At 35.1% G+C, this 13,655-nt stretch overlaps 1 protein-coding gene across 1 annotated transcript in view; it reads left to right on the top strand.

Annotated features, from left to right (window-relative positions):
• LOC118744132 overlaps positions 1 to 13,655 on the top strand; it is a gene marked incomplete at its 3' end in the record, with an annotated part of 159,471 nt that overhangs the window by 85,772 nt on the left and 60,044 nt on the right. The window contains 1 exon segment of the mRNA XM_036476882.1: positions 575 to 686. Within this exon segment, the coding sequence (XP_036332775.1) occupies positions 575 to 686 (112 nt within the window).

A 13,655-nucleotide genomic window follows, 5' to 3' on the forward strand; every position in this document is an offset into this window, starting at 1 on the left:
TTTTTGAATTTTTGAAGGGAGAAGTTGCGATTTGGCAAAGTAAAAGTGAAAAAATAAAGATAGGAATAAAAACAAAAATCATGGAAAAATATGCTGGAGAAGTAGAGGGAAGTAGACAAAACTGCCAAAATATCAGGGCATACGAGCCTGCCACAGGCGAAAATTGCAACAAAATTGGGAAAAGTGAGAAATCTGGAGCAGGCTCTGAAGATGTGCCCACGTTGTGGTACTTTGAGAATTTAGAATTCTTGCGGGACCTAGAATTGCAGCGTGAGGGCTTTTCGACCATGGAAGATTCTTTGGAGGAATATATTACTTAGAAAGTGTAGTTTTGCATTTTAAATATTGTCTTTTTTCAGTTAACAATAGTAAACTATTGTTAGAATCTTCGCTTTGGATGTACACAGTTATTGCACCCTTTTCTATTGTTTATACTCCGTTTTCGCATTTTTAGGCAGAAACTCTTACGCTGTTATATACATCATATATATATATATATATATATATATATCAGCAACATACAATATTTTGATTAATTTTCTTTTTTTTTAATTTTTTCCATGATATCTTTTAGAGCTCCGCGGTTTATTCAAAACAGCACTGCTTTAGTTTTTGTCAAGGATAACGTCTTATCCGGCCTAATTAATATACTGCCGCTGGTATTTAAAAATAATGAGCTACAACAGGTATGTAACATTTTTGATAATATTGTTCATATTAGATAAGAAAATGTAAACCATACATTGAAGTTTTATGGAAAAATAATTTGACTTAACAATAGTGATTTGTTCACACTAGAGGTGGGGAAGGGCCGAACTTTTGACAGGGACTTGACGAGCCCTTATTCGTGCATTTTATGCAGCACTGCAGAGCATAATGCAGTGCCAGTAAATGTGTTTTATGTGACCTGAATCAAGACAAGAAAATAAATGATGTTTTCTTCCTAAAAAATTCGAGCCGTGTTGAGGCTTTAATAGTTAAGATCCTCAATTGCTTTAGACAACTCTCTAAATGGTATCCATAACAAAGATGTTATCACAAGGAATAATAAAACTAAACAAGTGCGCTCGGGTATAAAAATCCTGTGGAAAGTCTTAGGGTAAGCACAAAGTGGAGGGGCAGGCAAAGAGTCGATTAGAAACGTGTATATTTTAATGGGAGTGCATTACGCTTTATTCTTTACTATGTGCGCTCTTATTGAAACATTCACCATCGTATAAATTATTATTATTATTATTTTATTTATTTTTTGTTCCTAGGAGAGGGAAATGCTTTATGCACTGGCCGAGGACGCTAGTCTTTATACTACCTTCCCAAAGTGTGGGACTCCCACCGAAGCATGTTGGGCTACCCACCAAAACCCAAACTCCCACCGCCCGTGCAAGAATAGCGCATCTGGCACCGCATTTCTGCATGTCTACAGATGCAGGAGCGCGCTGCTAGAGCCTCGGGCTGCTGTCTTGTAGGGGCCTTTCATTTGAGCGTCCTCAGTAGACATCCGTCCTCTCGTTTGCAGCGGAGTACAAATTTCACGTATCTCCCAACTGCTTTCCACTAGTCTGCACTGGAGATCATTACCCCAATTATGTTGTTCGGAGTTATGTCTCCGTATCTTTCTTCCAACATTCTGCGGGAAATCAAGAAGTGTTCGCAAGTGAAGAATGTATGGTGCACGTTATCTTCGCGGTTTCCACAGTAGTAACAGAACGGTGAGTCCACTCTTCCCATTCTATGAAGATATTCTCGGAAGTAACCATGACCGGTGAGGAGTTGCGTCATGTAGAAATCCACTTTCCCTTGCGGCCTGTTCAAACATGTTTTAAGGTCGGCTACCAGGGTGTGCGTCCATCGACCTTTTGTGCTCGCGTTCCATTTTTGTTGCCACTGCTGGATTAGTTGCTCGCGCGCCCTTGCCGCGGCAGGTGCTCGACCTATCTCGGCACTGAGATTGTAAATCTCTTTTCGCTCGTAAGCAAGTAGCTCAATTGGCATAACGCCAGAAATAACTAGAACCGTGTTTGCGGATACTGTACGGTATGCAGAAGCAATGCGTAGTGCCCCTCTGCGCTGGACCGAAGACATTTAAATCCGGTATTTTTTGACTTTCAATGCGTCGGCCCATATTTCTGCCCCGTACAGGAGCACCGACTGGACTGCTGTCATCAGAAGTTTCCTGCGGAATGTGAGTTTGATGTCAAGCTTCACCCCTAGGTATTTTGTAGACCTAGAAGTTGTCACGAGTTGAGGTCCGATCATCATGTTTATAATTGTTGGGATCCATTTCCTGGTGAGGAGCACGATCTCTGTTTTGGCTGTAGCCAATTGCAGACCGTGCTCGCTCATCCATCCACTAACGTTGCGCATAACCTGGTTTAGCTTTAGCTGTGCTAGCTGGACGTTTCTTGCTGTTATGACGGCGGCCACGTCGTCCGCGAAGGCAACAGACTGTCATACGTGGCGTTCCAGAGGTCCGGTCCAAGTACAGACCCCTGTGCCGCTCCGCCGTTTATACGTCTCTTTCTCTGTCCTTGTGTTGTGTCGTTCAAAAGCCAACGGTAGCTGAGGTAGTTCCGGATCATATCTAGCTAGTATGTTGGAACCTTGAATGACCGTTCCAAGGCCTCCAGCATGTTGTCCCATCTTGCCGAGTTGAAGGCGTTCTTGACGTCCAATGTGACTAGCAACACTATTGGCCGTGCCTGGTGGCAGGCTTCTTCGGCCTTATGTACCGCCTCGACTACTTCGCCAACTCCTTCTATAGTTGAGTGTCCCTTCCTGAAGCCATGTTGTTGGGGTGAAAGGCCTCCCACACTTTCTATGGCTGACGTTAAGTGTATTTTGAGCAGACTCTCCATCATCTTGCCTGCTGTGTCTAGCATCTCATTTCATTTACCATTAAAAGAAGAAATCAGATATAATCACGGTTGCCGTTTTGGTCCAAATGGACGACGTCAAATTTGGTCCATTTCTTTTCGTTCGGTCCATTGGTCCAAATCTTTTGAAAATGGTCCATTTCACAAGCCTTTGGTTAGGTTATTATCACCCTTTCACTTCATGCAATAGTTTCGCGTTTTAAATTTTTTCTATTTAATTGATGAATATTCCGCCCCATGTTGAATATCGTCATCGTCAGTAAAAGTGACGATGACGAGATTCAGCATAGGGCCGATTGGCAACACCTGCTAAAAGTGTGATTTTTGATTATTCGTTATATTGATTAGTTTTTTGTTTTTGGCCGTTTTATTATAATTTATTCGTTAATTTTGAGCTCCAGGCCGGTTATTAAATAAAACATAGAACTGCAAAATCTATGTTTTATTTAAAAACCGGCCTGGAGCTCAAAATTAACGAATAAAATATTCGTTATATTTTTACATATCGTCGTTTAAAGTACAAAACCTTTTATCGTCATTCTGCAAAACTGCGTAACTGACATTGGCTGCCAAAAATTGGATTTGCTCACATAGGCTCTTGGCTCAATCCTTATCCATTTGTCCTAAAATATACTAGCCAGAAATGGGATTGCTTTATAAAAATGAGAATCATTTTGAAATACGAGTGTTTTTACTCACTAGAAAATAATTTGTGCAACCTCATTTTTGCATTATCTTGATACGCGTTTGCATTTTGTTGATATGCGGTTTTGTACTTTAAACGACGATATGTTTTTTTCTTGAATGTTATTTTATTATACTTAATAAGTTTTTAAATAAAATAGAGAAAGTACAAGTTTGGGTGCTCTATTACACAATGCTACAAAAAATAATGAAGTAAAAATACCTGTTAAGTCATGTTATTTTTCAGGTAGGTTTTGCCGAGTGAAGTAAGAATCGAGATACGAAATTTTTGTCAAACACCCACACAATCTTGATTTACTATTGAAAAACTGGTTTTCCGCACTTATAAGCTTGGAACTCAGTTGACTATATACCGAGTTTAGACCTTTCGAATGATATATGATTTTTTTCGTCTTTCAAATTTGGCAAAATTTTCACGCACTATTCTATAAAGCAACTATACTACTCCTGAATTGATGCAAAATTAACATCTAATATATAGTGATTTTTACTTTACAAAATCGGGGAAAAGTTATTCAACCTTTCATGAGAAAAATAATATTTTTGGCTATACAACTCAAAAATTTTTGCTTAACCTTTTTTTTAATTCAGCTTTCACTGATTTCTCCCTGTAGTGAACGCAATATTCAGAAATAATTTGTCATGGAAAATTTGAATATCTCATTTAATTTTTAGCCGACTTTGAAAAAATAAACATCAGTTTTACTCGATATTAAATATACTTTTCTCTTAAATTTTTTAAAAGTTTATAGATATAAACATAGACCCATTATTCGAAAGGTCCAAACTCGGTTGAGAAGCAACTCATTTACAAATCATTTACAAGCTTATAAGGGCACAAAAGTTTGTGTAGCTATCACAAAATTGTATCGCGTGTCGCATCGCATATCTCATCGCTCTAATGTGCACTGCGCGCATTTCATATCGCACCGCGTATCGTATCGCATATCGTATCGCTCTAATGTGCACCGTGCCTAACAAAGTGAACGCAAAATCATTCAAACGTAATTGGCACACGAACACAATCACACTTTCAGCTCGCGTTTACTTGTGGTATCCCACCAAACAATTTTTATTGCCGGCAATAAGAAAACGTCTCGCCCTCGGAAACAAATTTATTGCCGGTATTATTGCCATAGTATCGATTTCCTATTACCAGTCGCTCTAAAACGTCCGCCGAAGGCAACTCGCCGGGCGAGTCATTTTCTTATTACCTGAATGAGTCGTTTTCTTATCGTTTCCGGCGACATTTGGAATAATTTTATTATTTTTAATACTTGATTTATTTTTTGTTTACAAAATTGGAACTTAGAAACGGAATTAATTCGTTCTTCTGTCCTTGATATAAATTAGACGAGTTTGGATAATACTGTTGACGGGAAATTTATAAGTTTGCGAATTTTATATATCTTATTTATTCCAAAGTTGACATGAAAGAAATGATGTTGCCGATTTATCACCACAGCAATAAATCGGAGTCGCCAATTTGTTGCAATTGACGATTGTTGCCTATTTCTCATGTTTTGCATGGTGGGAGTGATCACCGCTACTCATGTATGTGGCGTACGTTTGAGAATGTGTGCCTTTTTACTCCAGTATGGAGTGTTGCCACAGAAAAATTACCAAATTCCTCAAAAACAAATGAAAAATCCTCAAAATCCTCAAAATCCGAACAAATACTCCAAATTTTCTTATTTAATATTTACAGGTACTTAGCATACAAATTAATTACATTCTCCAATTCAATTGGTACATTTGTTCTTGCGGTTCAAACAAAGTATCACCGTTATTTTGTATGCCTTGGTTTGTATATAATATTTCTGCAACTATATCAGAGCTCAATCTGGTCCTCAAGTCAGTCCTACACATTTTTAAACTGCTAAGGGCCAGTTTTTTAGTGCCAGTTTAAACTTAGTTCAATTAAACTGAGTATAAATTGAACAGCTGGCTGATAATAGTTTAAACCAGCCAGATGGGGCGTTTAAACTGAGTTTAAATCACGGCCGTGCACTGAAAAACTGGTCCTAAATATACGTTCTACTGAAGCATTAGAAAAGAGCTATATTAGTAATGCGGACATCATTTTTTTAATTGGGAAACATATGTATATGAACCTGCAGAATCTTTCAATTCAAAAACTTTTGTCCTATAATTTTCTGGATCTAATGAAGAATCAATATTAATATCCTTATGATTGAACAATGCGTGTTCTCTCCATTCGATAGATTTTGAAAGTTCAAAATAAGTTGAAAATATAACGATGGAATGAAAAAAATTATAGATAACATTTTGAATATTTAGCAGCCAGTGTTGCCACTGTTGGTCTTTTCCGACCAAATTTGGTCGCTTCTTTTTCATTTGGTAGGTTGGTCGGCAAAGTAAGATTTTGGTCGGATAGTTGAACTAAGTTTTTAAATTCTTAATTATAAAAATATACATTTCAAACAAATTTTGCATATAAATATTTGCCAATTGTACCTTTTAAGTATTTGCCAATCCTGCCTTTAGAAATAAGAAACCTAATTGGTTTCGTCACTGATGGATCCAATGTTATGGCTGGATACTTGAGCGGGATAAAAACATTATTGAGTGCAGAAACCGATTTATTTTATATAAAGTGCACACTACGCTTGTAAAAAACTGCCGAAAAGCATTGAGACACTGTGCCGCAACATATTTAGTTTCTTTTCCCACAGTCTAAAGAGGATAAATGAATTGCAGGAATTTCAGGACTACTGTTCGGTAAAACCCCACAAAATCCTGGGCATATCTCAAACACGATGGCTTTCACTAGGAAGCGTTGTGTTTTTTATGGTTAAATTACTGACATGTTAATTTCAAGTCCGCTTCTTCTGGATGAAGTTAGCCTTAATGTTCCATCCAGGGTATCATGACACTTTTGTCGCCTTTTTTTAAAAACTTGTAAAACTAATTTTGAATTACACGAGCTACTCCGTTACTTATGCCAGGATTTTAACTCTCATTCCAGCACATTTGATATATCTGATACGCTTTACAGCATTAAGAAAGCGATACTATCCTCTCTAAATAAATGATTGACTAACATAAATACATAATAATCAGCTGATGAATTTGGTTCTGTAGCTGAATAGTTTTAGATAAGGCGAATTTATACCAGGTAGTGTTACTGGCGAATTTAGGTTTTCACCGCGGTCCTTCTGAATGTCGAAATGTTGTAAACAAGGCGAATTCATTTTACAACAATCACATCATTTTGACGAACCGCGGCGAAAATCTAAATTCGCCAGTAACACCACCTTGTATAAATTCGCCTTGGTTTTAGATCTCGACACTTAATAAACTCCTGCCTTTCGTGACTCGGCGCAAAAATTTATTTGTCCAGGAATTGAGCAATGGGATAGTTTGAAACTTTATTTTATTTCCCGCTTTTACGAAGTAAACTGCATGGGATCTGCAGAGCTGGCAGAAGGAATGTGTTGCAAAACCAAATGCTATTTTTTATTTCTATCTTAAATTTTCCCCATAATTAACAATCTTAACAAAGAGCTCCAAGCTGAAGGCTCTCGTTTGCCATACTTATATGCAACTATCAAAGTACATTATCTCTTAATTTTGAGTAACTTGATTAAAAAAGCTGTGATCAGTAACATATTAGTTTTGATTTTAAAAATGAATATAATAATGTTGAAATATCTGACATTTTTGTTAGAAAAATGCTAAGATGTTTATGTAATGTGATGTCAATTGTTCTGGAATCCTTGAAGTTAAAACCAATATATTAAAGTTTTACATAGAGTTTTTGGACCAAATAAATTTAAGTTTTGATTTCCAGCGTGAAGATATAAAATTTTTACAAATAATAACACCAGCTGAGGTACACTCTAAAAAGTGCATGTAAAACTACTACTGAAAAGTGTTTATTTTTCAACCAGAATCTGTTCAAGTATACGCACAAGATGATCAAGATTTGATTTTGAACAAGAGTTGTTTAAAATATACACATGAAATGTTTAAAATTACAAACATTTTGAAAGTAAAAATATATTTTTTACAAATAATAAATACCAGGGGCCAGGGGCGCACGCAGGAATATATTTTTGGGGGGAAAGGGTTTATACTTCTAAATATATATTATCAGCAAATACTGAAAATTCGCTCTTTAAAATACATTTATGAAAGTTTTATTTACAGTATGAAATAAATAAATAAACTTTTTTAAAGTATCATCAATTGCACTTTATTTACATAAAATTTACAAAGAACTCAGACATTTTTAACCGGCTTCAAAACGGGGAGGCTATCAATTCTTCGGAGTATTTTTACTTCTTTTATTTATTCCACCGCATAACTTTGCACCGCGTGAACCGATTCCAATAATTATTTTTTTTTTTTTTACCGGAAAGATGGCACCTTAAGGGTCGTCTCGTAATTTGGTTTAGATCCGATCATTAAATCATGAAAAAATTAACGGTTAAAGATGCACTCAACTTTCAAAAGTAATACAAAATTTTACAAAAGAATTTTAATATAAATAAATTAAATAATTTCACGAAATTTTTACACTTTTTTATTAATTTTCGTCGATTTCTGGTTTCTCATTTTTTAATAATTCGAATAACGAAAATTTAACTGAACTTGTATTTTTATCATGTAGCTCATTTTGGTGGAACGAATTCGAAGTTAGCAAATTAAATCTTCGAATGCTTATTAAGTATATATCAGTGGTAAACTTTTTAGGCTGTAAAGTGTTAGGACAATGTTTTCATTCGCAGTTAAACTTTAAAGAGCTCTCAAGAAAAAAAGAAAAATTCTTACAAAATGACGCACAAGAATTGGAAAAGAAAATTTTTTCTTTCAAAATTTCTTATATCATAATAAATTTAGCCCCAAAACCCATCCCTTGTGTGCGCTACTTGACAAATTTGATATGTAAAAGTAAACAGACATTGTTTAATTTTGCACACACTAGGAGAGGAAACTGGTTACCTCTCTTTATATGCGTAATTTTAAACGAAAATTTTTTGGAGGAAATTTTAAACATTTTATGTGTAAACTGTGAAAATGTGAACAATAAATGTTTAAAACTCAAAAAACAAATTTGAAATTTGTTCTACGCCACACATATGATAAGTTTAACAAATAATAATTTAAACAAAAATTTTTAGAGTGTAGTTTCTAACGAAGATTTACCAATTTTACCTCTTTAGTTAAATTTTCCCCACCTCATAGATTGCGACCCTGATATAATAACCACGCAGTGGAATTTACTGAGGCTAAGTGAGCTTGATGTGAGGTCAGCTGCTAAAGATTTGCATGTGCAATTAATTGATTTAAATTTACTTTAAAAAAACAATTAACTTATTGGTACATAACATGTACATATGTATATAATTCATAGAACCAAAAAATTTTCAATGATCTCATCTCTGTGCCTAAGACTGTGTCCGCATTTCTTTATTTCTTGTTTGTTTTAAAATGTACAAAGTACATATATGTATGTATGTAAATGTTTTGTATTCGGAACTTTTAATCTTAAATAGATGAATTGTATGCTTTCAGAATCCTTTTTTATGATTGAAATTTATTTGGTAGGTTGTAAACGATTTTGGTCGGATTTGGGAAGAAAATTGGTAGGAAAAATTGTTATTGGCAACGCTGTTAGCAGCAAATGCAGGTGTGCTTAAGAGCGAAAAACACCACACGCACGGCTTGACAAGCCAAGCGAAATATCCCCTTGCTTAAAGCTATTTATGCTATGTATGGGGGTTTTTGAAGGTTTGACAAGCCATTTCAGGGAAATGTGAACAAAAATAAATTTTTTTTTGATTTGACCGCTTACGTTGTGTATGATAAAATCGCCTCATTCGCAATGGAATTATTACCGAATGAGGACGCAAGGGAGAAAAATCGAAAAAAACCAAACCCTTTTACATTGTGAACCGGAAGAAAACTAAAATTCTTTGCTTGAACGAGTCATGTTTGCATGGTGTATCGCGAAATGGGAAAAGTAGGTTTGAATAATGTTTGACAAGCCGCCTGTGTGGTGTATTTCGTTCTTTATAAACCTCCGGAAAGTTTTTTGTTCAACAATTTGCAGAGCGATTTAACAACTTTCTTGTATTGAGAGAAAATTCCTCAAAATAAAAATTCTCAAATTCCTCACGTTTTGAGGAATTATTCACAAAGGGGCAACACTGGTGCAGTGGCTCTCATTGGTATACGTGTATTAGTAAGATTCGTTACCCCCTTAAAAGCTCAGTTAGTCTAGACTTAACTTAAACTAACTTACCGTAAGAAATCATCAGTGATTACTCAACACGTCAACTTAAGCCAAGAGCGGAAATATTTTGTTTTTGTGTTTTCTCTTTCGGTTGTATAACAGTTCGCCACCTAAAATGCCACATAAAAAAAAACATGTAAACCAAATGTTTGCTTTCATTTATTTTTAATAAATACAAAAATGAGAGGCTGGCAAGCCTGATTCCCTCACCGCTCTCAATTTCCGTAAGGCCATGATTTTCCCCTGATCTAGCCCGCGAAATGGGCTCGCTTGCCCGTAAGGGCAAATGTGTCCATGTCTGATGTACATATACAAGAGTGAACGCGTTTTCATCAGTGATCGGACTTCTACCACATTGTGGTAGATCTACCACTTTTTTGAGTATCTACCACTTCTACCACAAAAAGGCTGAAGTCTACCACATATTCGCGTTTTGGAGTAGTTTAATTTTTGCTCGACATAATTTTCTTTATGTTTTTAATTTTGGGAGCAAAAATTGTCCCAACACTAAGCACAATGTGACACCAAGAATGAGAGAATACACGATCTCGCATTCCCTCCGGCGATGAGATTTAAACATTCTAACAGATTTAAAAGTAAACAAAGCCGAATGGAAGGAAAAAATTAAAATAAACTCTCAAACAGTAAATTTTCTTAATATTAAATTTTTCGACAGGAAACGTGTTTCAATTGTCTTTGAATGCAAAATATATGACATATAAAAAGAATTAATAAAGAAAATGTTAAAGATCTGTGATTTTTTATAAAGCAATCGCATTTCTGGCTAGTATATTTCAGGGCAAATGGATAATTTTCATGTTTTTAATTTTGGGAGCAAAAATTGTCCAACACTGACCACAATGTGACACCAAGAATGAGAGAATACAAGATCTCGCATTCCCGGCGGCGATTAAATTTAAACATTCTAACAGATTTAAAAGTAAACAAAGCCGAATGGAAGGAAAAAAAAAAATAAACTCTCAAACAGTAAATTTTCTTAATGTTCCATTTTTCGACAAGAAACGTGTTTCAATTGTCTTTGAATGCAAAATATATGGATCTATAAAAAAAATTAATAAAGAAAATGTTAAAGATCGGAGATTTTTTATAAAGCAATCGCATTTCTGGCTAGTATATTTTAGGACAAATGGATTAGCATTGAGTCAAGAGCTTATGTGAGCAAATCCAATTTTTGGCAGCCAATGTCAGTTGCAAAACGCAAAACCGCGTATCAAGATAATGCAAAACCGCGTAGGTGACTTATGTAAATTATCTTCTAGAGAGTAAAATCACTCATATTTCAAAATGGTTCTCTTTTTATAAAGCAATCGCATACCTGGCCAGTATATTTCAGGACGAATGGATAAGGATTGAGCCAAGAGCTTGTGTGAGCAAATCCAATTTTTTGCAGCTAATGCCAGTTACGCGGTTTTGCAGAATGACGATACGCGATTTTGTACTCTAAACGACGATATGTAAAAATATAACAAGATATATGATCTATAAAAAGAATTAATAAAGAAAATGTTAAAGATCGGAGAATTTTTATAAAGCAATCGCATTTCTGGCTAGTATATTTTAGGGCAAATGGATAAGGATTGAGCCTAGAGGCTGTGTGAGCAAATCCAATTTTTGGCAGGTAATGCCAGTAACGCGGGTTTGCAGAATGACGATACGCGGTTTTGTACTTTAAACGACGATATGTAAAAATATAACAAATAATCAAAAATAATTACCTACATACAATGAGATGATTATTTCTTAATTGTTTCTAATTACATTGATTACTATTTATTTGAATATTTGAAACAAAATATTTAATCATTAACATTTAAATAAACACCAAATCTTTTTTGCTATTCAAAATCAAAAATAAATAGGTTTAAAGATATTGGATTCTTTAAATTTCTTTTTAAAGATGTGAAAACAAAGACAAATAAACCATCACAAAAAATATTCTTTTGTGCATTTATCTGTGTCCTTGACCTCGGACGCTATATTTCTCCATGCCATACTAGTAGTTTTTTTTTTGGTATAGTTCCATAAACAAGTTTTTTTTTTATTAATTTGAATAAAAAAAATTGAGGAAGATGCTTCCGCCTGTGAAACGATCTTGCTTACTGCTAAAAAAATGCCGCGCAATACTATTCTCACCTCGCTCAGAAAATCGTGTTGCACGTGCGATACGCATGCAATATTATATCGCAGCGGTGTCGCTGTCGTGCAAGTGTGCACAGTTTTCATCGCATCCTACCAATTCCCACGTACTCAGCATGCCGATGTCGCATTCATATCGTATCGCGTATCGTATCGCATATCGCATCGCATATCGGATCGCTCTAATGTGCACCGTGCCTAACGCTCTCGCATGTATACGCATGTCAGGGATGGAGTTCCAAAATTTCAAAATGTGCCTAATGGTCTGCAAAAACAGTGCCAAAAAGGAAATGAAAGTGCCACAAGATTGATATTAATTTCTTTTAAGGCTTTTTAAGAACCACATATGTATTTTTATAAATAGTATTTTTAATGTACTTTATTGAATTATTAGAGTAAAATCATAGTAAAATAACACAAGATACAAGCTTAAGACTTCGGTTGTCATAGCTCTAAGTTTGTACTTGTCTTAAAAAAATGACATACAATAAATATAAAAAAAACACAATATTCCAATTACCTATACCTATTCGGATCTGTTTACACATATACATACCTATGTACGAAATAATGGCAGTGCGACATTTTAACCAGTTTTGACTATTCTTCTTTACATTGAATAATTTTTATTACTTTTATATAGAGAGCCTTATTAACTGACTTCACAAAAAGAAAAGGTTATCAATTCGACGGAATATGTTTTTATATTTTTTTATGTATGTTACCGCAAACCTTTGGACCACGTTAACCGATTTCTATAATTGTAATTTTTTTAAAGGAAAGGTGTTAACTCACAGGTGGTCCTATACTAATTTAGATCATTGGATCATGAATAAATAAACGATAATCTTAAATTTTTATATGAGAGTTGAAGTCGGTTTTGTTTTTTGCTTAAAATTACTTGTTTAAGTTTTTAAGTGCTTTTAATTTTCACTTTTCTATAATTTCTATAATTTATGATTGTGCCAAAACTGAATGCATTGTGCCAAAAATGCCCTTGTGAATGAAAGTGCCAAAAATGGCACTATTGTGCCTACTTTTCCATCACTGACGCATGTAATGCTTAAGCTGATGCCACATAAAACTTTTGCTTCACTTTACGTGACAGACTCGCTTTGACAGATAAGATGAATTGTATGAAAAAGCACAAAGCATGCCACATAGATCCTTGAAGCTGCAGCGCGAAGCGAAAAGATGGCCAACTCCCATCTTTTTGGGCGCTTTGTCAATCAGCCGGTCTAATATTTGTTTTGTTTCGTCCAAATTCGAGTTTTCATACATAAACATTAAACTTAATTACATTGCTGATATTTTCAAAGCAAAATATATAAAATCCACATAAATTTTGACGAGTAAAAAAGCAGTACAAAATTGTGTTCTTGGCGTTCATTGTGGCATACCTTTTGCGTCTGGCGCTTTGCTGGCATAGTTATAAATGTCACGCAAAGCTACAAAGTTTTATCTGGCACCAGCTTTACGCTCTTTAAACAGGCGCTCACTCTCTGTCCATGCTTGTATATGAGCAAATTTGACATCGCTATAACTGTTGCCAACTTTATGTCTTTTGCAATAAATTAAGTGCGTTTAGGGAATTAAAACGCGAAAGTTTTAGTTTAGCGCTTGTTTCGTTCTTTGGTGCCCTTTTCAAGGTAATTTTA

This window comes from Rhagoletis pomonella, unplaced genomic scaffold, assembly GCF_013731165.1.
Source record: "Rhagoletis pomonella isolate Grant_MI unplaced genomic scaffold, Rhpom_1.0 Rhpom_scaffold_00008, whole genome shotgun sequence".
In the NCBI taxonomy this organism is placed as follows: domain Eukaryota; kingdom Metazoa; phylum Arthropoda; class Insecta; order Diptera; family Tephritidae; genus Rhagoletis; species Rhagoletis pomonella.